At 34.4% G+C, this 24,146-nt stretch overlaps 1 protein-coding gene and 1 pseudogene across 1 annotated transcript in view; both read left to right on the top strand.

The window, feature by feature from the left end:
• SLC13A1 (solute carrier family 13 member 1) overlaps nucleotides 1-17,231 on the top strand; it is a 70,744-nt gene extending 53,513 nt beyond the window's left edge. The window contains exons 9-15 of the mRNA XM_023528946.1: nucleotides 2,938-3,036; nucleotides 3,457-3,558; nucleotides 6,710-6,816; nucleotides 8,829-8,938; nucleotides 13,700-13,861; nucleotides 15,280-15,417; nucleotides 16,600-17,231. Coding sequence (XP_023384714.1) covers nucleotides 2,938-3,036; nucleotides 3,457-3,558; nucleotides 6,710-6,816; nucleotides 8,829-8,938; nucleotides 13,700-13,861; nucleotides 15,280-15,417; nucleotides 16,600-16,737 — 856 coding nt within the window. The 3' untranslated portion in view covers nucleotides 16,738-17,231. The remainder of the gene's footprint in view (nucleotides 1-2,937; nucleotides 3,037-3,456; nucleotides 3,559-6,709; nucleotides 6,817-8,828; nucleotides 8,939-13,699; nucleotides 13,862-15,279; nucleotides 15,418-16,599) is intronic.
• A 4,313-nt stretch (nucleotides 17,232-21,544) lies between these two features.
• On the top strand, nucleotides 21,545-21,667 carry LOC111738036 (annotated as a pseudogene).
• The last annotated feature ends 2,479 nt before the right edge of the window (nucleotides 21,668-24,146 follow it).

Below are 24,146 nucleotides of genomic sequence, written 5' to 3'. Positions count from 1 at the left end.
TTTTTTTTAAATCTATTTGTCCAGATTGTGGGAGCAGCATGTGGCAGTGCTCCTGCTGAAGCAAATGTGTGGAATGTCACTGATTTCAGCAGGTGGGCATCAGTGGGGAGAGGCCAGCTGTGTACTAAATGCCCCTTCCTGGAAACCCAAGCCTTTGGGGGTCTATTCAGTCGTGCAGGTAGCAATGCAGGGTGCAGGAGACAGGAAACCCCAACCAACGGAGGAAGAATCCTCTCACAGACCCGCAGCTATTTCCTTCTTTTTTGCAATATACAATGACTTTTTAAAAAATATATTTGCAACCATTCTCATTATTTGGAAATGGCCCTCCACTTTAAAAGGAAAAAATTAAGAAGATAAAGGGCAGACATATGAAAATATGTTCTCTCTGAGGAAAAAAATCCTGTGAAGTGCATACATTAGGCAACGTCCATAAATCACAGTCAGTGGCATGTTTAAACAGTCTCCTTGCTGTCCACTATCGGTTAGACACCGCATAGCTTCATGCTCCAGCAAATTTTTCAGTGTCCTCCAGAAGTTTTAGACTGACAAACAAGAATTATCAGCCACTCCCCTGGCAGGCCACCATACATTCTGATTAGTGCAGTGGCTGTTAACACAGTTAACTCACACGTTATAAATGGCCCCAACATACTTGGGAAGAGAAGCTCATCTATCAGTGCCACAGAACTTATTTAAATGAGGAGGCTGATGCATCGTCATGTGCTTCATCAGTTCCTTTGTGAAGGTATTAACCTTTGTTTATAGCAAGGCCAGTTTGACTTTTGACTTAACTATTTATGATCCCCAATCAAAGTGACAAAATACATATGCAGTCTCCAGCATGGAAAACAGTTTCAAAGGAGACTCATCTCTCTTTACTTTTCTAGTCTACATATGGTTCTCGAGGCGGGCCATGGATTCATTTCTTATAATAGTAGCATTTACTATATGACAAGGAGTAAAATTTTGAGACTGCCACTAGTCAGTAATTTAATCGAGACTGTACAAATTAAAAATTACCTCATCAATCTTAAATCAACAACATCCATCTAATTACGTTCATGGTCAGAGTATGTGCCCGAGAGTAGTTGTGAATGTGTAGGATGGATGACTTAAGAACTGAATAAACTCTGCTCCTTCAAAGAGAATAATAGTCCAAGCAAGTATGAGTAACAGAGTTACAGAATAAATAAACAATTAATTAATTAATTAATTAATTAATTAAATGTGTCTTTGTGTGCTAGTTACCTTTCATACCGCCTCAGTCTGCCTATTTATTCCCTCATAAATTTTCATGTTTAGCTAAGCAGTTTTACAGAAGAAAATGTCCTTGCTTTCATTCTATTTTGAAACTGCTTTATTGAGGTATGATTAACATGCAAAGAGCTGTAGATATTTAATGTACCCAAAACTTGATGTGTTTGGTGACAAGTACACATCCATGAAACTATCATCAATAGCAATGCCATAAACTTATCCATCACCTCCAAAAGATTCCTCCTGCCTCATTTACTTTATTTCTTTTTTCCTTTTGTGGATAAAGTATTAGCATAAGATCTATGCTCCCCGCCCCAATTTCCCTCTCCTCCTAGCCCCTGACAACCACCAATGTATTCTGTTTTTATGTGTTTAACTACTTTGGATTCCACATATAAGTAAGATCATGCAGTATTTGTTTTCCTGTGTCTGGCTTATTTCACTTTAGCATAATGTCCTCCAGGTCCATGCATGCTGTAGCATGTATCAGTATTTTATTCCTTTATATAGCTAAATATATTCCAATATATGTATATATCACTTCTTTTTTTATCCATTTGTTTGTCAATGGACATTTAAGTTGTTTCTATGTCTTAACTATTGTGAATAATGCTTCAACGTCCATGTGCATGCAGATATCTCTTTGAGATCCAGATTTCAATTCCTTTGGATATACACTTAGAGGTGCTTTTTATATCTACATACAATGTAGTCTAACTGAGCTACTCATAGACGTTTCGAGAGATAATCCATAAGAATCTAGCCATTTCCCCATTTGTTTCTTCCTCTGGAGGGATTTTTTTTAAAAATCTAGGTCTAGAGCAATACTTCACAAAAAAAAACTGTTCGAAGTTTTGAAGACCCTAGATTTCCAGACAGAAAAATTAGTCACCAGGGAAAGGGGTCACTAAAATAAGCAGCTAAAAAAATAGAGACTGGCAGCTACTGTTGGAAATAAGTTGGAAAATTATTCAATGGAGGCTATTAGGACACAAGAAGTAAAGAAACTTGAAGAAAAAAATGTAATAGCGTTGGTTTCAGTTCTGAGAATGGATCTAGTTTGGACTACTTGTCCATGATCAGTGTATGTGACTTCCCTGCCCTAAGGTATAACTTGAGTTTAGCACATTTTGTGAAAATTGATAGACCTGACAACCAACTGTTGTAAATGTGACGAAGGTACTATCGAGTTGTGAGTCATCTATGCACCATGTATGCCAGTGTTTAGAGATATTGGACCAAAGAAAACATCTATGACACAGCTCCTGCCCTCACATAATTTAACTAGTGAGATAAAACTTATACATGTGCAACAATTAACAATCAATATATAATAAAGATATTAAAAATATGTAACAATCGAGTACACAATAAAGTGTTAGATAAGAGATGTGTGGTCCATGGCAAAATTCTAATGGTGCAAAAGGACTTGAAAAAGGGAGAGATCAGTGGAAGGTCTCATGGAAAACATGAACAAAAACTAAGCATTGAAAATTGAGCAAACCAGGCAAAAACAGAAAAGAGGGGACAGGGCATTCAAAGACGGAAATGGAGGTGTAGGCAAAAAGCACAAATTTGTGTTATTAACAGGGAGATTTGTATTTTATGAAGGTTTCACATAGATATAGTCTATAAAGGGAGACTCCTTCACTTAACTGGCTCAAATATTCTTTTCAGTTTTAAGGAGATGTTTAAATGTGGCAAGACCAAAACAGTGGAACAAAAAGCTTGTGCTGAGGTGATTAAACAAGAATACCAAAAACTTGGACCAATAAGGTAAGATTCATGCATGTGCACGCATGCGCACGCGCACGCGTGCGCACACACACACACACACACACACTTTATACTGCAAGTATTTATTTGAGGGCAAGTAAGCACATCATTGTCTGTATTGTTATTAATAATACTTGATAAATGCCCCAAATGTGCTAATTTGTGAATGTGAGTGCTAACCTCAACATGACAAAATATATTCTTTGTCTAAATAAAACTTACCAAGTGGAATGGCAAGAAGCTGACAGACCCATAGAAGAATAAAGTCCTTTTCTAACTGCATTGATCCTCTCAAATTATTGACACATTCAGTTTTTAGTGTTCAGTGCTGTGGTAAGATTACTCCCGACAACAGCTCAGGAAGTTTCCACAAATATCCTGATTGAGAAAGTAAATGAAAGGATTGGAATTTTCCCACAGGTCTCAGGAAATTGTGACCTTGGTCCTCTTCATTGTAATGGCCTTGCTGTGGTTTAGCCGAGATCCTGGGTTTGTTTCTGGTTGGTCTGCACTTTTTTCAGAGTAAGCATTACATGTTATGTTTGTCAGCCCTTCCTGTTTCATCCTCTGCTTTTCTTTGAAGTGGTTCCTATAACTCTGAAAGATTGTATGAGAGTTGTTCATTCTTTCCACTTAAAAGACTTTTTTAATTCTAATATTTATAGGAAAAAAAGGTTAAGGAATGAAATATAAGGTAAGACTTCAGTTAAGCTAACCAAGCTACCATGTAACTAAAAATCAGGCTCCTTTAGACAAAGCTATTTCCACCCTTACGGAATTAGAAATATAATCTGCAGGAAAGCCATGTTCGATGATGGTTTGGAGTATAAACTTTGGAGCAGTACCACTTGGGGTCCATTCCTGGCTCTTCTACTTACTCTGGGCAGGACACTTCCCTCTCAAGTTTTTCATCTATGAAATGGAGATAATGATAGCATGTAGAATAGTGCTGCCCTTCTCCCTATATAGAGTACAATATAAGTGTTTATTATGTGAAATAAATGCTACTCAGTGCTTCTTAATAACCTGATATGAATTCATATGCTGTGATTTTTGCCAATTTATTTATTTATTTTTTTTACTTCTATGGAGGATTATTTATTTGATTCGGTATCTTGTCTTTTCCCTTATTTATGTCCATTTAGCCCTAGTTCACTATAAACCCATGCCTGTTTTATAGATAAGGAATTCCTGAATAAGTAATGACTGATTTTACAAACTAATGCTAGAAGCTGGGTCAGAGTTAATTTAATCTTTCTGTGTCTTATATACCAGCACTTGCTGCTGAGTCATGTGAAATGAGGGGGAAGATTGTAGCATAATTTTCTAAACTAAGGACCATCCTACATGTCATTATAAATACCTTAGTTTTGAGATTTGTTTTCCCAATCTGTCTTTCACTAAAGTACTCTGGTTCCTAAATTCAGCAGGTCTCTGATTCGGACTTCCTGTCTCACATCCTCCAGCAAGAATCCATGTATTTGGGGGCAGAAACCAAAATTATTTGAGTCAAATGTATTTTTCCCAAATGGGACAGAGAAATTCCTTTATCTTGAATCACAGCCTTCTGGTTATACAGGCATTACCAAAAATTTTTAAAGGTACAAAGGCTGAGTCGAAATGCATAGTAACACACAAATGCAGCAATGCAATGTGGTAGCATGTGTCAAAGACTTCAGCTTTATAAACTTTTGTTTCCTTTAGGACTAAAACTTTTCCCTTTGAGAGGTCTAAACAAAAGACAGCCTCCAATTATTCAAAGCAAGCTATTCAAAGCAAACTATTGTTTAATTGTTTGATGGTATTATGTAGTTTTGTAAGAGGGCCTATACCAACATAGAAAATTCTTTCTCCTTTTTAAAATCCTATCCCTACCATCCTACAAAAGAAGTCTTCTCTAAACACATGTAAAAACTGAAAAAATCAAACAATAGTTAATAAAAATCTGGCAGAAATCCCAATAGGAATTTCAATATAACCCATTTCTAATTTCTATTTCTTACAGGAAAAAACTGTAATTCAGAAGATGTTTAGTTTGTATCAAGAAAACAAAGTGTATTTGCTATGGGCAGGTGTTCATGTTACCTAAAATTCTGAGAGAGAACAATAAGAAATGAAACAAAGGTTTGACAGAGGAAAGGATTTGAAGATATAAATCTAATAGCAATTTGCCAAAGCAAATAAAATTTGTATAAGCATAATATTTGGTAACATTGAGACACCCTAACCTAGTTCATAGGAATTAAAACTAAAATAAAAATAAACTAATGATAAAATAATAATAATTTTAAAAGCCATTTGAAAATAAGTTATTTTCGTATTTATGGCTTGATTTTATTTAAAGTATATATTATGTAGACTATATTTGTGATGTCGAGTTTTTAAGCATTTAGAAGTTCCAAAGCTAGAATGCTAGATCAAGATTTATAGCTACCACCTAATGTTTTCATTCCATCTGTTTGAATCTGGACTGAATCCAATGTGTCTTTTCATAAAAACAAAATCAAATTACATGATGCCTGACCCAATTTGGCAAAACTCCAACAAAAAATTATAACTAAAATAAAAGAAATAAGGAACGATGAAATAATAAATATCATTTAAGTTTATTGACTAAATAACACTGAGGTAGCTTTTACTCAACAATGAAATAAAGAAAATCTATATTTAGGGAAAACAAACTGCTTTATAAAATTGTCAGATTGAATAAAGTAATGTGTTTTCTTGATGATTTAGATTTTTAAAGTAAATTACAGGAGTAGAGAGCTTCTATAATATGTAGACGTTGCTGAGTTACAAGGCATCAAAATAATAGGATGGAAGGATTTCTTCTCAGCCTACAAAGATTCTCTAATTAAATATTGCGGACTTTTATAACTGAGTTCTAATTTATGCCTACTTCATTCATATCTAGTCTCCAGGTGCTCCTTAACTGTTGAAGCTTCTGAGAACCTGTCTTATTTACTGGAATGGCCTGGTGATTCTAAGACTCCATCTGTTCCTGAATCACTCTTAATTTGAACAGTGATCACTTATGAGCATCTCCTAAGCCATTCTAATAATTAATATTCTTGATTGAGTTTCATAGGGTAAAAGCATTAAATGGGTTGATTTCATTTTTCTGATAAGGCTTGGGCTTATAATCACAGAAGCAGATGTTTTATCTTAGTAAAACAGACCATCCCTTTTCACAATTTACAGAAGAGTTTTAGAGGACTCTAGAAATATCCATGCATTGCCACGATTCAATACTATTTTGTTATAAATCAGTTATATGGGGCTTTGCCTATCTCAGCAATTGTTTCAACCTCGATTCTCTGCCAATATAATTAAAAGAAACAATTCAAAGAGAAATTGTTTACCAGATCTGTACACTTTACCTGAAAGAGAAATTTGCCACGTTGGCCTAGTATGTTAGCATGTGTATACACGGTTTTGAAAATAAAGATAATTATATGGAAACAATGGAAACATGGTCTGAGATTTTTAGTTCCACTAAATTATTTAGTCAAAAATTATTTAGTTGGAAATCCATAGATTTTACAGCAGATTATCCAGAATAAATAACTTATACTACCACTAGTACTTGTGTGCTATTAGTGTAGTCGATTAGAGTTTAGTTCCGGCAAATTCTTGATGCCATTTTTTAATGTACACATTTGTCCTTTTTTAGGTATCCCGGTTTTGCTACAGATTCAACAGTTGCCTTACTCGTAGGACTCCTATTCTTTCTTATCCCAGCTAAGATATTGACTAAAACTACACCTGCAGGAGAAATTGGTTGAGTATTATTTATAATTCTGAATGAATTTAACAGAAGAACAAAGAATGCAAAATTCCACTGGTTTCAATTGGCACTTAGAGCAGAAGGAAAGGACATGCTGACACAACCCCTGGCTAGCGCATGCGCTGTTTGCACACTGTAACCGCTATTCAGGCAGCCACACATCCTCTCGCTACAAGAAGGACCATTTTACTCTGCAGAAGTGAGAAGTAGGTTTCCTTATGCACCATAGTTAGGATTCTGCTAGGAGTGAAACTATTTTGTTCATGATAAACCCGCTTCCCCTGCCATAATCAGAACTAATTTTACTGCGGGCAAACGTAGGAACAAAAACTTAGAAGTCATTACTTCAGGATGAGCCCTTGATACTCATGCTGAGAATCTAAAAAGGTGAGGAGTTTCAAGGGAAAGGGTGTTTACAGCCTCAGAGCAGTCTTGGAGAAAATGCAAATCAGCCCTACACTAGCCATTACCTAGTGTCACAAATGAAAGGAAAGGTATTCAGCAGGAGCACCCATTGCCTTTTTAAAGCATGGACAAAGAAACACACATGTTTATGTGAGTATGCCCCTTCCCCTTCCTCACACATTTCTTGAACATAGGCTTCATCCATGTCTGTGTTTTATATTACCGCATCATGTTATGGGTAGTCAGATTCTTATGTTGCCGATGTAGGACTAATGGTTTAAAATTGTCTGGAAATAGTCTAGTACAGTAGAGTTGTGGGAGGTTTTTGTTGTTTGTTTGTTTTTCTTTTTTCTTTTCCTATTTTTAAAAACTGGAATGGACCTGGGATTCATGCTCTTGGGTTAGCCCACTGGGCTCCTTCAGTCAGAATCAATAAATGACTAATGAGTCAGATTTCTAGGCCATGATACATGTAAACAGCACCACAGAGGAATAAATGCCTTTTGCTCTCCATTGAGACTAGAACTTCTCAAAGTGTGTTAAAAGAGATGTTGCAATACAGAGCAGTGATTCCTAGGAGACCTTGAGGACTCAAAGCCCTACGGCCTGGCAGGGACATGTGTTGAAGAACCAGTGCCTGGCTTAACTTCCCTGGCTCCCTCCTCTGAATCCGCACTCAGAGAGCCTTGCCCCTATCCACCATTCCCTCTCATTCTTCAGTTCTTTTTCTCCCAATGAACGCATTCACACTAGGTTTAAACATAACAGATAAGACATAATATGGCAAAATTTACATGAAAAGTACATGTCAAAGATGTTTGCATTTTCACAGGATATATGGCCTTAATTCAAGTAAGAAATAGAAAAATTTCAGTCAACAGTGAAGAATAGGTTTGGTTTAGGTTTGGGAAAAAGGCATAGGAAGATCTCATCAGGTAGAAAGCTGCCTATTACACATAAATGTTAAGTGAGCATAATGTGTTCATGGATGACCCTATTTCTCAACAAATCCAAGGAGCCATGAGGACCCAACTATCAAGATAAATCTTTATGATAATTGCTTTACGAGTATTTTAAGGGTCTCATGAATCATACTTAAATTATTTAACCTGAACTTTGAATTGCTTTAAACTGGAATCCAAAGAATCTATCATGATCCTCTCATGATTTAAAAAAAATAGTAAAGATTCAGGTAAATGTTAACAAATAATAATTATAATGCTGCCTCGATACTATTTGAACCAAAGAAATATTACATTTTTTGTATAGCAAAGAACAATACAGTCCAATACACTGTGTTACTCGTAGTGGAATGAATGAATGAATGAATGAATGAATACCATTATAAATGATATTATAATTTATCTAACTCTACCTATAATATGAGCCAAAGAATTTTTCCAAGATATGATTTTTTTAAAAAGAATGAAATCTTCCACCTAGACCAATACTCAAATTCCATCCAGATCAAATCCTGTATCTAAAAACAACTTAGGAATACTAAAAACTTCTTGTGAAATGGCTATTAAGATGATGAGAAAAAAAATGTCATTTTATCACATTTTAACCCATGTGTAACTGTAGGGCTTTTATTTCGCAGTTGCGTTTGACTACTCTCCTCTGATTACTTGGAAAGAATTCCAGTCGTTCATGCCCTGGAATATAGCCATTCTTGTCGGTGGAGGGTTTGCCTTGGCAGATGGCTGTGAGGTAATATTCTTGTCTAAGATATTTAACAATTAACTAGGCTGTTCCAAAGAAGAACACAGTTATCCAAGCTTTTGGTATATTTAACTTCATTCTATTGTTGTAAAGGCACAGATTTCAATAGTCATGCAATAAGTATACCACGCAAATGAGGTCAGTTCAGAGTTCAAAAATTTTTACAGGCTGCAAGCATAAAACATTCTTTTTTTTAATGATGTACCAGCGTGCCAAAAGAAATAAAGCAAAGATCAGAATTCTTAATTCATGAAACAGTATTAGAAGACTAGCTTAGTAAGAAAAACTTAATATAAAAATCATATGTACAGTGACTCCTAGTGAAACATTTTCGTAATGTTTTTATTTTATTTCATGATGAATTTGAGTAGCTCTTAGAGTTCTGTGCAATATATCAAGGTTCTAATGTCGAAGGAGGATAAGAAATATTAGTACTTTACAACATTATATTCTTATTACAATATTTCTTACATAGTAAGCACATAAAGGTACTAAATACATACTTATTGAATAAATTCCAGAGAGAATTTCACACAACCATGGCTAATGTTATATTATGTCTAATTTTTGGAAGAAGTAAAACCACCCTGAGGAATAGAGTTGGCCATTTCTTTGGCCGATCTATCCAGCCGATATAAAGTAGAAATTTAATGTGAAGTAGAAATAAAGTAGAAATCTGAGAAGATCTTTGTCCCTGAAATTGCCCTGGACATTGTAGGGTTGCTGGATGAAAACTATCTTCTCCAAAAATTCCATGAAAATCTTTTACTCTGACTAATTGAAAATCTCTAATTTCTGGATTTTTATAGTCTTCTATAAAACACTCAAAGCTCATGGCTGTTCCATTTTCTTAGTCATCAAACTAAAAAGAAAAGTGAGAGAGATGTCGTGTCCAGACTTTTAGTTTCTGGGAAGTTAAACTTTTACACTTCTCTAGACAAAGAACTCTCTGTTCTGTTCTTTTCTTAAAATCCATAGAGAGACTAATTTTTGCTTCTGACTTTATTGTCAGGTTTTCTCTATGGTATTTGGATCCTGAGCTTTCAGCAATGAGATTTAGTAATATGTACAATTCAGAGTGTCACTTACAAAGTTATTTTCATTCTAGATTTGGCTTGCCTTATAGACTGCTCGAATATAAATGATAGAAATATAAGACAGATACAGTTTTCTCCTGGTTCAGCAGTAATGATATCTGGTTTCTCAGAATAAATAACTTCCATTCCTATGTCTGCTCATTTGAATTGTGAGGAAATTAGAATCAGCAATTCTGACATTGATGTGAACTTTGTTCATTCTTCCTTCCCAGAATATCTGTCAGGACTGGACCCAGATGTTCAAAGTGGTTTTAAAAGCATTGGCCAAACCTTAGAATAGCAAAGTCTAAGGAAATGAAAATGTTTGGACGTAGTCTGATGTAGTAGTCTCTCTCACTGGAAAAATTAGGGAAACCATGGAAGGACGTCTAAGTGGCTATGAAAATCCTAGTATTACATAGAATCAGATTTCTATAAGATGCCCAGAATAGCCCTACCCCAAAGTGATTAGATTGAAACCATGTGCTACAAAAACATGGCTATTGACAAATATGCACCTAAAAACTGGTTTTACAAAGATTTGGAGACAGTTAATTTTTTAAAATTTATTCCGAATTGTGAGTCGTTTAGCAAATGTCCAGAAATAGATAACCCTTTTAGTTGTGAGCCGTGAGATAGCAACTGCTAAAGCAATCATCTCATTACAGTTCTTTCTGTCTTAAATATCCCTTGATATGTTTTAACATGACTGAACTCTCATGAGCTGGTAGTCACTTTCGAATTCTTAGTAGTGAATAACTCCTCCTCTCTCTTTTTCATATTGTCCTCAAAATTTTTCTCCTAGGTGAAACATGGCAGATTTAACACTATTTTTCTCAGCTCTCCACTAAAATGACCATAACAGAACAAATAAAAGTTCAATCCATAAAGGTAACGAATTTACGGCAGGAAGAATACATGTAAGAGCTGTTAATAACATTTAAAAGATGGAAAGAGGATATTTGAGAGGCAACTGACTTTGTACTATAGAAAAGATAGAAAAAGATAAAACTATGGGCCTGCAAAAGGATGAACCAACAAGAAACAAGCCAATTCATACACAGGATCCTGAAAGAGCTTAGAAATTGAAAGCAGCAGATTAATTGACAGCTGGGATAAAAAACAGTACTAAAAGTGGAAGATGGTTTTAAAGGCGTATAAGGAGCTGTGAGCCTCCCAGATATTCTCTCCAGTCCCGAATGGACAGGCAAGTATTCTCTCTCCTCCACAGAAGAAAAATTAAATTTACTGTGTAACAAAATTGAATCGATGAGACATTGGCTCACAGCTCCATCACCTTATGAAGTCTTCTTCTCAAGAGTCTTTGCCTAGGCACAAAGAGCTTCCAATTACCCTTTTATTGCCTCTCTTTTAAACATGAATAGATAGACCAGGGTCATCAGATAGTTGAGAAAGCCTCTGATACAACAACCAGTAACATAGAATAAAAAGAAAAGGAACACAAAAAAGACAAAGAAAACTTTAAAACTCTGTTATTGGTCCCTAAAAGAGATATCAGAAATGATAAACACATGAAACTAAAACAGAATGTTATTTTTTTAAAGGCATAGACAGAAAATAAGAGCCATGGAAGATAAATAACAGAAATTTTAAAATTCAGTAGCAAACTTAAAAGATAGTTTGAACATACCCCAGAAAAGAGAACAAAAAAATGAATAGAAGGTAACATTAAAAAAAATGAAGAGATAAGAAAACTGGAGTATCAATCCAATATGTCCAACAGCCAACTAGGAGTTTCAGAAAGAAAGAAAAAAAAGAAGAATGTAAATAGAAATGGAAGAACATTTCCAAAAACCAATGCAAGAAATTTCCCAGAATTGAAGACTTGTACATTCTGGAGTGAGAAAGCTACTAAGTGCCCGATTCCAAAGCACTTCATGTAGAATTTTGGAACTCCAGGTGTGATGATACAATCCCAATAACCTCCAGAGAAGGGGGACAATATGTGCTGTAACCTTTGCCAGCTGCATCTAATCAGACATAGATAAAAATCTATTCTTAAAGTTTATGTAGTTATATTCTAGGATGAATTTGTAGCAATGCTACTTAAATGGTAGGCAGATTTTTTCCATCTAAAAGTCAAGACCAAAAAAACAAAAATATACATCAAAACCACAAATAACATATATAATATCTGGTATCCATATCTGGGGATGTTTTGCCAACCTTTGGTCAAAGAGTACACTGCTTGTAATTAGAGCTTTTCTAAAAGATGCCAATCCTAGTTTGTCATGGGCATAAAGATTCATCCATGCAGTAGATCACCGAAATCTCATAAAGGATTTTTTCCTTCCATTTGAGGGAGAATAGAATTAAGATATTTAAACTCGAAGCCTGAAGTATAAGTCGAGCTTTAACATGCCTATTAATTTGAGTACAGCTGACTTATTTGTACTACGCACATGAATCAAAGATTAGAATGTCATCAGGCTTCTAAAGAACCCAACTGGAAGCCACAGGAAATAGAGCAATGGCTAAGATAATTATTTTAAGTCTAAAATTTCATGAAAGCTAAACTATAAAAACAGTGTGAAAAGAAAATAAAGAGATTTTTCAGACATGCAGAAACTAAAAAAAGGTACTTCCCCTGCACCAATTCTCAGAAAGCTATAGAAGAATGTGCCCCACCAACACAAAGGAATTAGCAAGAGAGCATTCCCACACAAGAGGCAGGTGAAGGGAATTTATAGCACACTAGTGAAGAGAGGTCTCAGAATAACAGTAGAATAGATTTAAAAGGCAGCTAGTCCAGATGGGACAGAAGGAGGGAATACTCCAGAATGGAAGTCTTCACAAAGGAAAATGAAAAAGAACACTGACCCGATATGTTTGTCTACTTGTGGGGAGCTTTCTGGTTTTACTGGAGGGTGTGCAGAAGAATTAATGATAGGTAAGTAGAAAACCAAGCAAAAAATGAAGCAATTATTCCCTGGCAAAACAAACAAACGAAATGAACAACAATAAAACAAAAAAAAAAAGTAAATATAATCACAGAACATTAATTGACTTGGGTATAAACAATATTAATCATAACATAAACTTTAAATATAATCATAACAGTAAACTTTAAATATTGACTTAACCGAAAATGTTGATATATAAGTATAAGGGAATGGAGGGACAGGAAATATAACTATGGTAGATGGTGTGAAAAAGCTGAAACCTTACGTAACATATTAGGAAGTCAGTAAATAATGTCTAAGTTTGAAAATTAGGAAAAAAATTAATTTTGAAAAATTGATATAAATACTTAAACATAGCTCTAAATAGCTAATATAGGTTGAAAGCTGTTGCCTCTGGGGAACACAATTTAGGAGTGGAGAGAGGTAGACCAGAGAGCTGCTCTTAAAGCTCTATAGTACTACTTGTTAAAATATCCACATATATTAGTTACATAAAATTGAAATTTAATTGAAAAAAATGTGGGAGACAATTCAAACTTTCTAAAGCATGTTTGTAGTGTTAAAATAAGAACAACTGAGAGCTTCTCCATGTCAAAGCCACCGAGATCTACCAAACCATAAAAATATATGAGATCAAGATTACATTTTTAGAAACTGATTTCTTAGAGCAAATAATGCTTTTTAAAAAATTAAATTGTGTCTATTAAAATGAATTATTAATGATTAACAAATTTTTCAATTTTTTTTAGGAATCAGGACTATCTAAGTGGATAGGAAATAAATTATCTCCTCTTGGTTCATTACCATTATGGCTAATAATTCTGATATCTTCTTTGCTTGTCACATCTTTAACAGAGGTAGCCAGCAATCCAGCTACCATTACCCTCCTTCTACCAATATTATCTCCATTGGTGAGTATCTCATTTATATCAATTATACTCTTCAGCAAAGAGCAGTGTTTCTACTTTGCTTGTTCTGATATTGTGAAGTGGAATTGTTTGGGGCCTGAGGTCCTCCTGTAAGTAACGTATAGAGTGGTCTTTATTTGCATTAATATTTTTCAGGAGACCTCAACTCAGGCGACTCTCTTCTTGTTCATGCAGCACAGTCTTAATCATCCACCTTCTCTCAGCTCAGATTTTTCATTTGCAGATAAATGGGAGGGTCCTTTCTAGCTGTAAGACTTTGGGGTTCTTTAGTATTTAGATCTCTAACTCTGACACTTCTCCCTCTGGAAGAATATTTCTGAATTTCTGAGAAAGGCTTGATATAAGTGATTTGCAAGTGAATGTAAAGCTAGATTTACACTTCAGGCTTCGAGCTTAAATATCTTAGACACAGTTTTCTACTACCCAGGGAAGAATTTTAAAAGATAAGTAAAAAGGAGAATTGCAAGAAGAGAGAAAGATGGTCTTCCCTTCTTCTCTTCACCTAGCTAGCAATTACAAGAAATAGCTTTAAGTAAATGTTTTTCTTATCGGAACAGATGGGATTGGTGAAACAAAAGCACTTTAAATTAAGAAGGATTGCCCTTCTGGAATTGTTCTGCTACCAGCCCAAGGGGCATATGTTGGCATTCTTGAGCTGTTGCTTCAAATTAGAAAAGAAATGTAGGGAGTTGAAATTGGCAAAACATTATTTTGTTTTTTTTCTTTTTTTTATTTTTCGACATAGAGCAGTTAGAAATATATGTGATAAATAATCATGGTAACTCTTCTTCTGTGATGATCCTGAAGCAAATTTTAAATTATATATGTCACAGAGGCAGTAAAGTTAATAGAATGATGAGAAGTTGGGGAGCCAGAGGGACCTGAGACCCTAAGCTCTACTGCTTGACAGCTGTATGTTTGGACAAGTTACTTTAATCTTTCTGTGCCTCGGTTTCTTCACCTTTTATTTGGGGCTATAGTAGCCATCTTATAATGTCATTGTGAAAATTGAGTTGTAAATATAGTTTATTATAGTATTTTGTACATTATATATAATATATAAACTTTATATATTTTATATGTAAACACATATATTTTACATATATGTAAACACTTAGCACAGCACCTAGCATTAGATAAATAAATGTTTGCTGTTTTTAGTTTCTGGAATAAATGATACTTTTTTTTTTTTTAAATAAACTGAGCTATAATGCTTAAATGGGCACCAATAAACATAAACGAGAGGAAGAGACATTTTCTGAAAAATATTCTTCAAGTTATAACTGCATTTATGTGTATAATTTTATGTCTTTAGGTTTCAACCTGCTTTTTTTGCTCACTGTGATGCTTGGTGCCTACCTCAAAATTTTACTTAGACTCTTTTTTATCTTATTCAACAGGCTGAAGCCATTCACGTGAACCCTCTTTATATTTTAATACCTTCTACTCTATGTACATCATTTTCATTCCTCCTACCAGTAGCAAATCCACCTAATGCTATAGTTTTTTCATATGGCCATCTAAAAGTTATTGACATGGTAAGTAAACTGAAAGAATATCAACAGGTCCAATAGCATTTTGTTTGTTTGTTTGTTTGTTTGTTGGTTTGCGACAGCTTAGGTAATCTCTCCTTTTACACACTAATAGACTGCCAGGAAAAGCATGACTTGAATTCTGCTTCCAAAAATGAGTGCATGACTGGCTATAGAATTGTTTCTAAGAGTGATAACCAGAAGGGAATATGTCATTAGAATTTATAGTCACAAATACAGAGATATTAAATGTATCAATAGTGTTCTGGGAGACGGAAAAGAGAAGAATATGTTCAACACAGTGGCTTAAACTTAAATGTCAAGATCATAATCTAAACTGGCCTATGCAAAAGGTAGAAATAGGGTTAATAAAATTTAGCAATCAAGCTTGTGGTTGTTTGCTATCACAAACATTTATGCAATGGACATTTGCTCTGAATAAGCTATGGGGCTCAGTTCCCAACTGATGAAAAATCATCTTTCTTATTCTGATTCTAATAGTGACATCTGAAATGAAAGCACAAACAGGTAATAATAGAAATTTTAAGTGACAAAACGTGCACGTTTTTGCCAAATACGAAATATGAAAGTAGCAGTTGTCAAAAACTAACGAGAATATTCTGGTCTCCCCCCAATTTTGATTGCTAACTTCCAAACCAAACCAAAAAGGACTATAACCAAACAGAAAGCAACTTTGAGATTGTTTAATGGACTCCAGAATGATGATGTCAAAGCTAGAAAACTGGGAACTCTAAGAAAGATAAATAGAAGTCACATTATTAAATTTCAGTAAGAGAATACTGGTCAACTATTAATAATATTGACTATGAAGGATCCAGTTATCATATACTGACCTGAACCTTACCACTGAAATACAAAACTGTAAAACTCAAATTTTGATTTAACATGAAATGGCAGGTATTTAAAGGGACTTTTCCCTAATCAGAATGACTCTAGTATATTCCTAAAAGGCACCTCTCTGATACTTTCCAATTAAATGGCACTTTGTTGGGGACAGATTCACTTTTGACATAAATGGAAAAACCTGTTTTTTTTTTGAAATCAACAATTCATGCTAATTGTTTCGGATGCATGTGCATCTGCCATATGCCTTCTGCAGCAGTATTCCAATTCTTCCATAGATTTTTCTTTTCCAGAGACTGACATTTATACTCTTTCCTATTCAAGGTTAAAGCTGGACTTGGCGTTAATATTGTGGGTGTTGCTGTGGTGATGCTTGGTATGTTCACCTGGATTGTGCCTATATTTGACCTCAATTCTTACCCTTCTTGGGCTCCCTCAATAAGTAATGATACCATGCCATGACAAGCACAAATCTCTGACCATCCTGTGGTGAGTTTTGGGAAGCTTTAAGAATTCACTGCAAAATTTAGCTCCGAAAAACTGATGACACATTTAATTCCACCTGGTGTAGCTGCTGCAATTCCAGTGAGCACCTAAAACTTGCTGACATAACTCAGAATCCACATTTCCTTTGAGATGCAACCAAAGAGCATCTACGTGCCTTCCTTCATCAAGAAACCCATGGTTGTGATTTTGCTCATGGACCATATGTATCCTGCTTCATTATAAGACTAATTTATTACTTGACCTTCAAAGAAATTAGGTCATTTGCTTCATCTTGCAGTTTGGGTTCAGTGTACCATTTCAAATGTCAATTTATTATATGAGAAAGTTCCCATGAAGCTATAAATAGAAAAGAAAATATACAAGATAATTAGGGACTTGGATAAATCATTTTCATAGTGTTGTTCGAGGGAATTAGTGTGGTCATCTGGTGGTGCAAAAGCAAAGTTTAAATAAACGTGAATCCATTAACAACAGAAAACTCACAGATAAGAACTAATTTCTACTTGATCTGCAATATAATTCATACTTTTATGATCTCAGTGCACTGAAAAATACATTTTGTAGGGCTATGGGTTAAGTTCACTATGATTTGCACTATTAGCACAGTATAGTTAAGAAAACTAAACACTATAAAACTATTAACACATTTATATATATGTATAACAATTTTGCTTAAGTGTTTACTTTATTTTAGAAATACATAATGCCATATATTAAAAGGAAGAAATTCAGAAATTTAAATGAATTATCACTGTATATAAAGACATAGAAAAAATCACATAACTGTATTATATCAGCATTGAAATGAAATACCAGAGGGAAATAAAGAAAGAAAAATTAAAACTGTTGATTATTTACAAATAAAATATAAATTATTTATGGGCAAACCCAAAAGAGAAGAGAACTGAACATTCAAACAAAAGTAGCAAGAGAATAGTCTCCTGGCACACAGGATGTGAAAAAATAAAGTCTACTGGCATTACAAAATTAGACTAAAGGGGAAAAAATAGCAATCAAAAACAAAAGTGGAAATTTTAAAGATGGAGAAGTTAAAACACAGACATTCTCATACTAAAAATAAAAGACGAGGTTTAAAAACCACTTTTGCTATTTTTAATTTTCATCAACTCTAATCTGCTTTTCATGTAAATGACATCATTTATAAAGTTATTTTTGAAAAATAAATTTAGTAAAGAAGATTTTTAAAAAAAAGGAATAGTTCTTTAAGAAATTAAATATAACAAATAGCCCATGTTCATTATATTAATTAGTCAAAGCAAAATTAATCATTTCTTAAATTAGCTTAAAATTAATTTTTTAAACTTTAAAATATAATATTGCTGCTTTGTGTGTATCTTCTAGGTTTACTCTATTCACCTGTTTCCTTCCTCATCATGTTACACATTTATTTATGATTCATAGTGTTTATTACATTTCTTCTTTTTTTCTACTCATTCAATTTATCATTGCTGAATTATATTATACGAGAAATACATTTTCATTATGAAAAAATGAAATGACTTTTCAAATTATAATGAGTAAGTTTTGCTCTCAAGAATATAATATAAACATTTCAGCTTGAATCATTTTAATGAATTACTTCCAACAGCTGCCAGCTGAGTACAGAAAAAATAATACTTAGTCAAAATTTTTTTAAGTGAGACATACAGTTCTCTTGCTACATCTTTATGTTTGGTTGATATATCAAAAAGACTTAACTCACCCATTTTATATTTGCCCCATTTACATCAAATTCTCAAGTTCTGTTAGTTTGAGAGTTGGGTACCGTCTTTGAAAGTTTTAAAAGACAACCTTAACAGATAATCAAACAAATCTTCGTCTTCCCACTTTGTGGTAGATAGTGTTTTTGTTATTATCTTGATCCTTGATCTACTTAAGGTTAACTAGAAATCTTTGTCATTTTAAATTCCAATATTTTTCTTAGCATTAGATCTTGTCTAGATAATAGTAGCAATTTCACTAAGTGCCTATTTACTGCCTTTCATGCAAGTGCCTGAAGGGCTTCACTGGCATATGTATATCCTTCACTCACCTCAAACTGCCTCTGAACATGTCAGCATCTCTAGAATTCAGACTTCCTTCCTTTCAAATGGTGTGCACTATTTTCACCTTAGTTGCTATCTAAGACTTTGTTCTCTCCTTTCAGCCTGGGAAGTAGGGAGGTAGCCAATATTACTATTTAAACCTATTAGCAAAAATTAATAAAACAATATCATGGCACATTAATTGACATGTGTATGATATATTATTATATCTATGCCATAGCTAAATATTTAGTAGGAAGCTTTGTGATGACACATTCTAAAGTTTTTTTGGTTTAGTTAATGAATGACTATTATCTTTGTTTGACTGTGTGGATTTTACCAAATTAATTTTTTTATTTTTATTTTTAGCGGGGGAAGGTTGTACCAGCAGTGAAAGAGAAAACCCAAACAGGATCAGTTTTATTACTCTAACATAATATAAAAAGGAAAATAGTTAATAATTGTTATTTCAGTAACTGTTAACCATGCTATTTCCAAATGAAGCACTCTTGTCAAAGTAAAGATTACTAAGCTCTGAATGCAAATATCAAAATCAAAGGCCCCCATTGTAGAGGTGAGATAGACTAGCCCAGGAGTAAACAGTAAAAAAAGCATATAACTGAAGTAGAAATTAAAAGGTTTTTCTAAATATGAGGATCTTCATTTGTCCAGGAAGAAAATGACATGGAGTTTAAAAAAAAATAAAGAGGCTTTTCTTAATGACAATCTAGTGAAAGAAATATTAGAGGGTGAGAGGGCAAGATCTTCTAGAGGACAAATAATAAAAAAAAAAAATAGTGTATAACATACATTACTGCATCAGCAAGAAAATAATGGAAATCTTCAAAAAGGAAAGATGGTGAAGCACCAGCAAGAATCCAGAGACTGAAGCAGGGACCAAAAGCAGCAAATGCTAATCCCGAGAGATTTTGCAATTTTATTTTAATAGGTACACAGGGAACAAGGGATGAGAGACAAATCTAGGACACCAGTAAGTTAGAAGTCGAATAGAAAACTATATAGAGTTAGGATCTCAAAGGACTATCTTCTCAGTGGAAAATGTGAGCTAAGGGGTGGGGATGGGGGGACAAACAAAAAAACACCCCATAGAGAGAAACATCAAGAGAAATTCAATTTTTTGGCCTATGCACTGGGTGGAATCTTCCTTGAAAATTCATAATCACACAGGTCAGGGGTTAAAATCTCAATACCACTGTGTATGTGTGTGTGTGTGTGTGGGAGGGGTGGAACCTTCATCTACACCTTTATTTTAAAACTCTCCTGGGTTGTAGCATTCCCAAGTACCTGGCAAAAGAAGGAATTACTTCAACCTGAGGCTCAAAGAATTTCTAAGATAATAATCAAAATTCGCAAATCTGCCAAGACATAAAGCATATTGTGCAAGAGCCAACATTAACAAAAGAAACAGAATCCAAAGTACAAAAACAGAAGATATTCTAATTATCAAATACAGAGTATAAAATGAGGAAGCATAATGTTTAAAAATTTCAAAGAGGGTATTGGATATATAAGTGTGGTAGGCAGAACTCTAAAAATGTCCTCCTAAGATTTCTGTTTCCTGGTTAGTCAATCAAATACTAATCTACATACTGCTATGAAAGGATTTTGCAGATCTTTAAAATAGGGAGATTATCCTGGATTTTCCAAGTGGGATCAATGTGATTATGTGAACTCTTAAAAGCAGAAGAGGAAAGCAGAAGAGTCAGTTGAGTGAGATGAGACAGAATGGAAAGTCAGCGAGATTAGAAACATGAGAAGGACTGGACTCACTGTTCCTGGCTTTGAAGATGAAAGAAGTCACACGTCAGGAAATGCAGGCAGCCTCTAGAAGCTGAGAATGACCCTCAGCTAAAACCCAGCAAGGAAACAGAGGCCTCAGTCCTACAGTTGCATGGAATTGAATTCTATCAACAACATGATAAGCCTATTCTTAAAATAGAGCCTTCAGTAAGCAACATAGCCCTGCAGACACCTTGATTTTAGTCCTTTGACACTGGTTTTGAACCTCAGCACTTTAATATAATGAGTTTTAAGTGACTATGGCAACAATAGAAAACAAATACAATAAGGAATAAGAGACTGTGAAAAGTGACTAGATAGCTATGAAAAAGTGTCAAATAGAAATTTAGATATGAAAAGTATAATGATTTAAATTAAAAACTTAATGAATAGGTTAAGTAGCACACTGTACAAACCAGAAAAGAAAGTATGTGAACTGGAAGACACATTACAAAAAAAATTAATTAGAATGCAGCACAGAGATAGACAAAGAAATGGAACCCTGAAAGGGATGTTAAAAAAAAATGCAAGCTAGGATGACAAATATAATATAGCATTATATTTATTCCAAGAGTAAATAATAAAAAGAATGACAATTATTAAAGATACAATGGGTGACAATTTCCCAACTTTAATAAAAGAAATCAATCAAGATTTTCAGGAAGCATAACGAATTCAAAGCAGAATTTAAAAAGAAAAAAGAAAATCTACACTCGCCTACATGATAATGAAATAGTAGAACACTCAAGAGAAAGAAGGGATGATAGAGAAGACAGGCTATGTACAAGGAACTGCAATTAGACTGTGGCTACTTTTTCAAGGACAGTTGAAAACAGTTAAATATCTTCAAGTGCTAAAACAAAACTATCAACCTACAATTATATATCTAGAAAAATTTATGTTTCAAGAATGAAAGGGTCTACAGCCATGCTATCCTGAACAAGCCAGATCCCGTCTGATCTCGGAAGCTAAGCAGGGTTGGGCCTGGTTAGTACTCGGATGGGAGATCACCTAGGGAGGAAGACTAGGTGCTGTAGACATTAAAAAAAATAAGGAATTATAAGCTGACAAGGTCCTTGCAATCTGTGAGGTCAACCAAGGGTTGCCTCACCTGAAAAAAAAAAAAAAAGAATGAAAGGAAACTAAGGAATTTTCAAACAATGAAAACTAAGAGACCTTACTATGAACCAAAGCTCGTGAATGTACTTCTAATGCACTTATCAAAGGAAGAAGAAAAATAATTCAAGAAAGATGTGTGACATAGTAAGAAATGTTGAATAACCAAATGGATAAACATATGGGTTAAAAAAAACTAGAATTAAAATACTGAAACTTTAGATAAGTTAACTTTAAGTTAGAAAGGTTACTCTAAGTCATAACACCTCAGCAAAGGTTTCCAAAGAATCATTTAATTTTTACCCAATTACTCCTTGATTGAGAGAGAACACTGGAGATAAAACAGTGAACAAAGTGCGCATTTTAAAAAATGGACCTCCCTTTACAAAATTCAGCACACAAGGAAAACACAGGAAAATTTAGACACTGTATACGATATGAGAAAACAAGTTCACTATCCTATTGGAATAATGTGGCGTGTTGTTATCAAATAAGCTTCTCACTCCATTAAATTATTCTCATTATTAGTTTTCACTGTAGGGATTTTTAGATTGTCAGGGCTGTCTGGGGCATTTTCTGCAGGGTCGTTGTGAACCTGGACAGCTACTACTCTGTACACCAGCTGTGCTGAGCCCACCCTCTCACCTCTCCTCAGCTGCAAGTTGATGGCTGGGCCACTGAATCAAAATCTATGCTTTTGTGGTTACTGTTCTGTAAAAAGTATGCACTAAAGATTACCAAAATATGTGAAATATCATATAGCCTCTCCTTCATTCCAAAATAATTGACACGGTCTTGCATCCAATAGCGAACATTTTCCATTACTTTTATTTATTCTAGTTGCTTAATTTTGTCTTTTTTTTTTTTTTTTTTTAGATGAAGCAACCCTTGGTTGACCTCACAGATTACAAGGACCTTGTCAGCTTGCAATCTCTTATTATTTATTTATTTATTTATTTTTTTACGCCTACAGCACCTGGTCTTCCTAGGTGGTCTCCCATCCGAGTACTAACCAGGCCCAACTGTGCGTAGCTTCTGTAATTCTGTCTTTTTTAAAAATTATTTAATGCACCTTTCTTTCTTGACACATTGCCTTTTTTAAGAGCTGCAAATGTGCTTAGACTCTTCAGAAGAGTCAGATACTGTGTTTGTTAGAATTTGTAAAAATGGTGGCCTCTTGCAGTGCTCCTACATAAAGAAATTACAAATAGATAGCTTTCTATATCTACTCCATGTTCTATGACCTAGAAACCAAATTTCAAGTAAAGCTTGAAAATGACCTTATATTTTATGCAATAATTTTCACCAAACTTCAAGTTATCCTGAAAGAGAATGAGGGAGAATTTTGGTGGAAAAGCTTAGGACTAAAGAGAAGAGATATTCTAAAGACAGCATGTTCAATCTTTCTAAAAATGACAGCTACGAAGTCTATTTTCAGTTTGAAGACTCCAATTTCTCAAACAATTTTATATCTTCAGATATTGGGCTTCCAGACAAGCTTCCAGGGCTTCCAGACAAGCTTCCAGGATCCTTCCTCCTTCATACTTCTTGAAGGTGGTTCATCTGTTAATCATATTAAAGAATAATAAATCATGACAGGTTATTCCTCAGGGCCTGGGAAGTCATTTTTGACTATAGTCCTTGACATTCCTATCCATAAATTTTTAATCTTCATATCAGCTGGAAGAGTCATCGCTTTTGGTCAGAGTCAGGGGTCCACTGGGAATGAACGGTCTTGTCTTCATGGAATCTAGTAGGTTTCTATGGAATGGCCTCCTCCTCCTCCAGAACCTGCCTATGGCTCCTCCTCAGAGTTTGAACGGGGCTAGAATCCATCATCAGGACTGGAACTTGATATTCTCTTATTATTGTAACTATGGTCAGGACTATAGGTGAGATTTCATGTGCTAGATAATTTATACTTTGGGCTGAATATATTAACTGTATAGTTAATATACTCTCAAAAGCTAGTGTTACTTATATTTACTTACTAGTTTTTCATAAAGCCAGAACTGTTAAGGTTATAAAGAACCTCAGTCTTCCCATGGAGATGGAAGTCTCAATGGCCACTATTTACATCCCATTTCCTGCACCTGTTTTCTTTTTTCAAACTTTTATATTAAATTTATTGGGTGATATTGGTTAATAAAATTATATAGGTTTCAAGTGCACAATAATACATCATCTGTATATTTCATTGTGTGTTCACCACCCAAAGTCAATCTCCTTTCATCACCATATATTTAACCCTCTTTACCCTTATCTACCTCTCCCCACCCCCCTTTCCCTCTGGTAACCACTAAACTGCATTCTGTGTATCTGAGTTTTCGTGTTTTCACTCATGTGTGAGATATAAAACTGAAAGCAACAAACATCTATTTTCTTTATCTTCATATATTCACT

This window comes from Pteropus vampyrus, unplaced genomic scaffold (genome assembly GCF_000151845.1).
Source record: "Pteropus vampyrus isolate Shadow unplaced genomic scaffold, Pvam_2.0 Scaffold33, whole genome shotgun sequence".
NCBI classification, from domain to species: Eukaryota; Metazoa; Chordata; class Mammalia; order Chiroptera; family Pteropodidae; genus Pteropus; species Pteropus vampyrus.
Note: the sequence above shows the minus strand (reverse complement) of the source record. Positions and strands in the feature narration are given on the sequence as shown.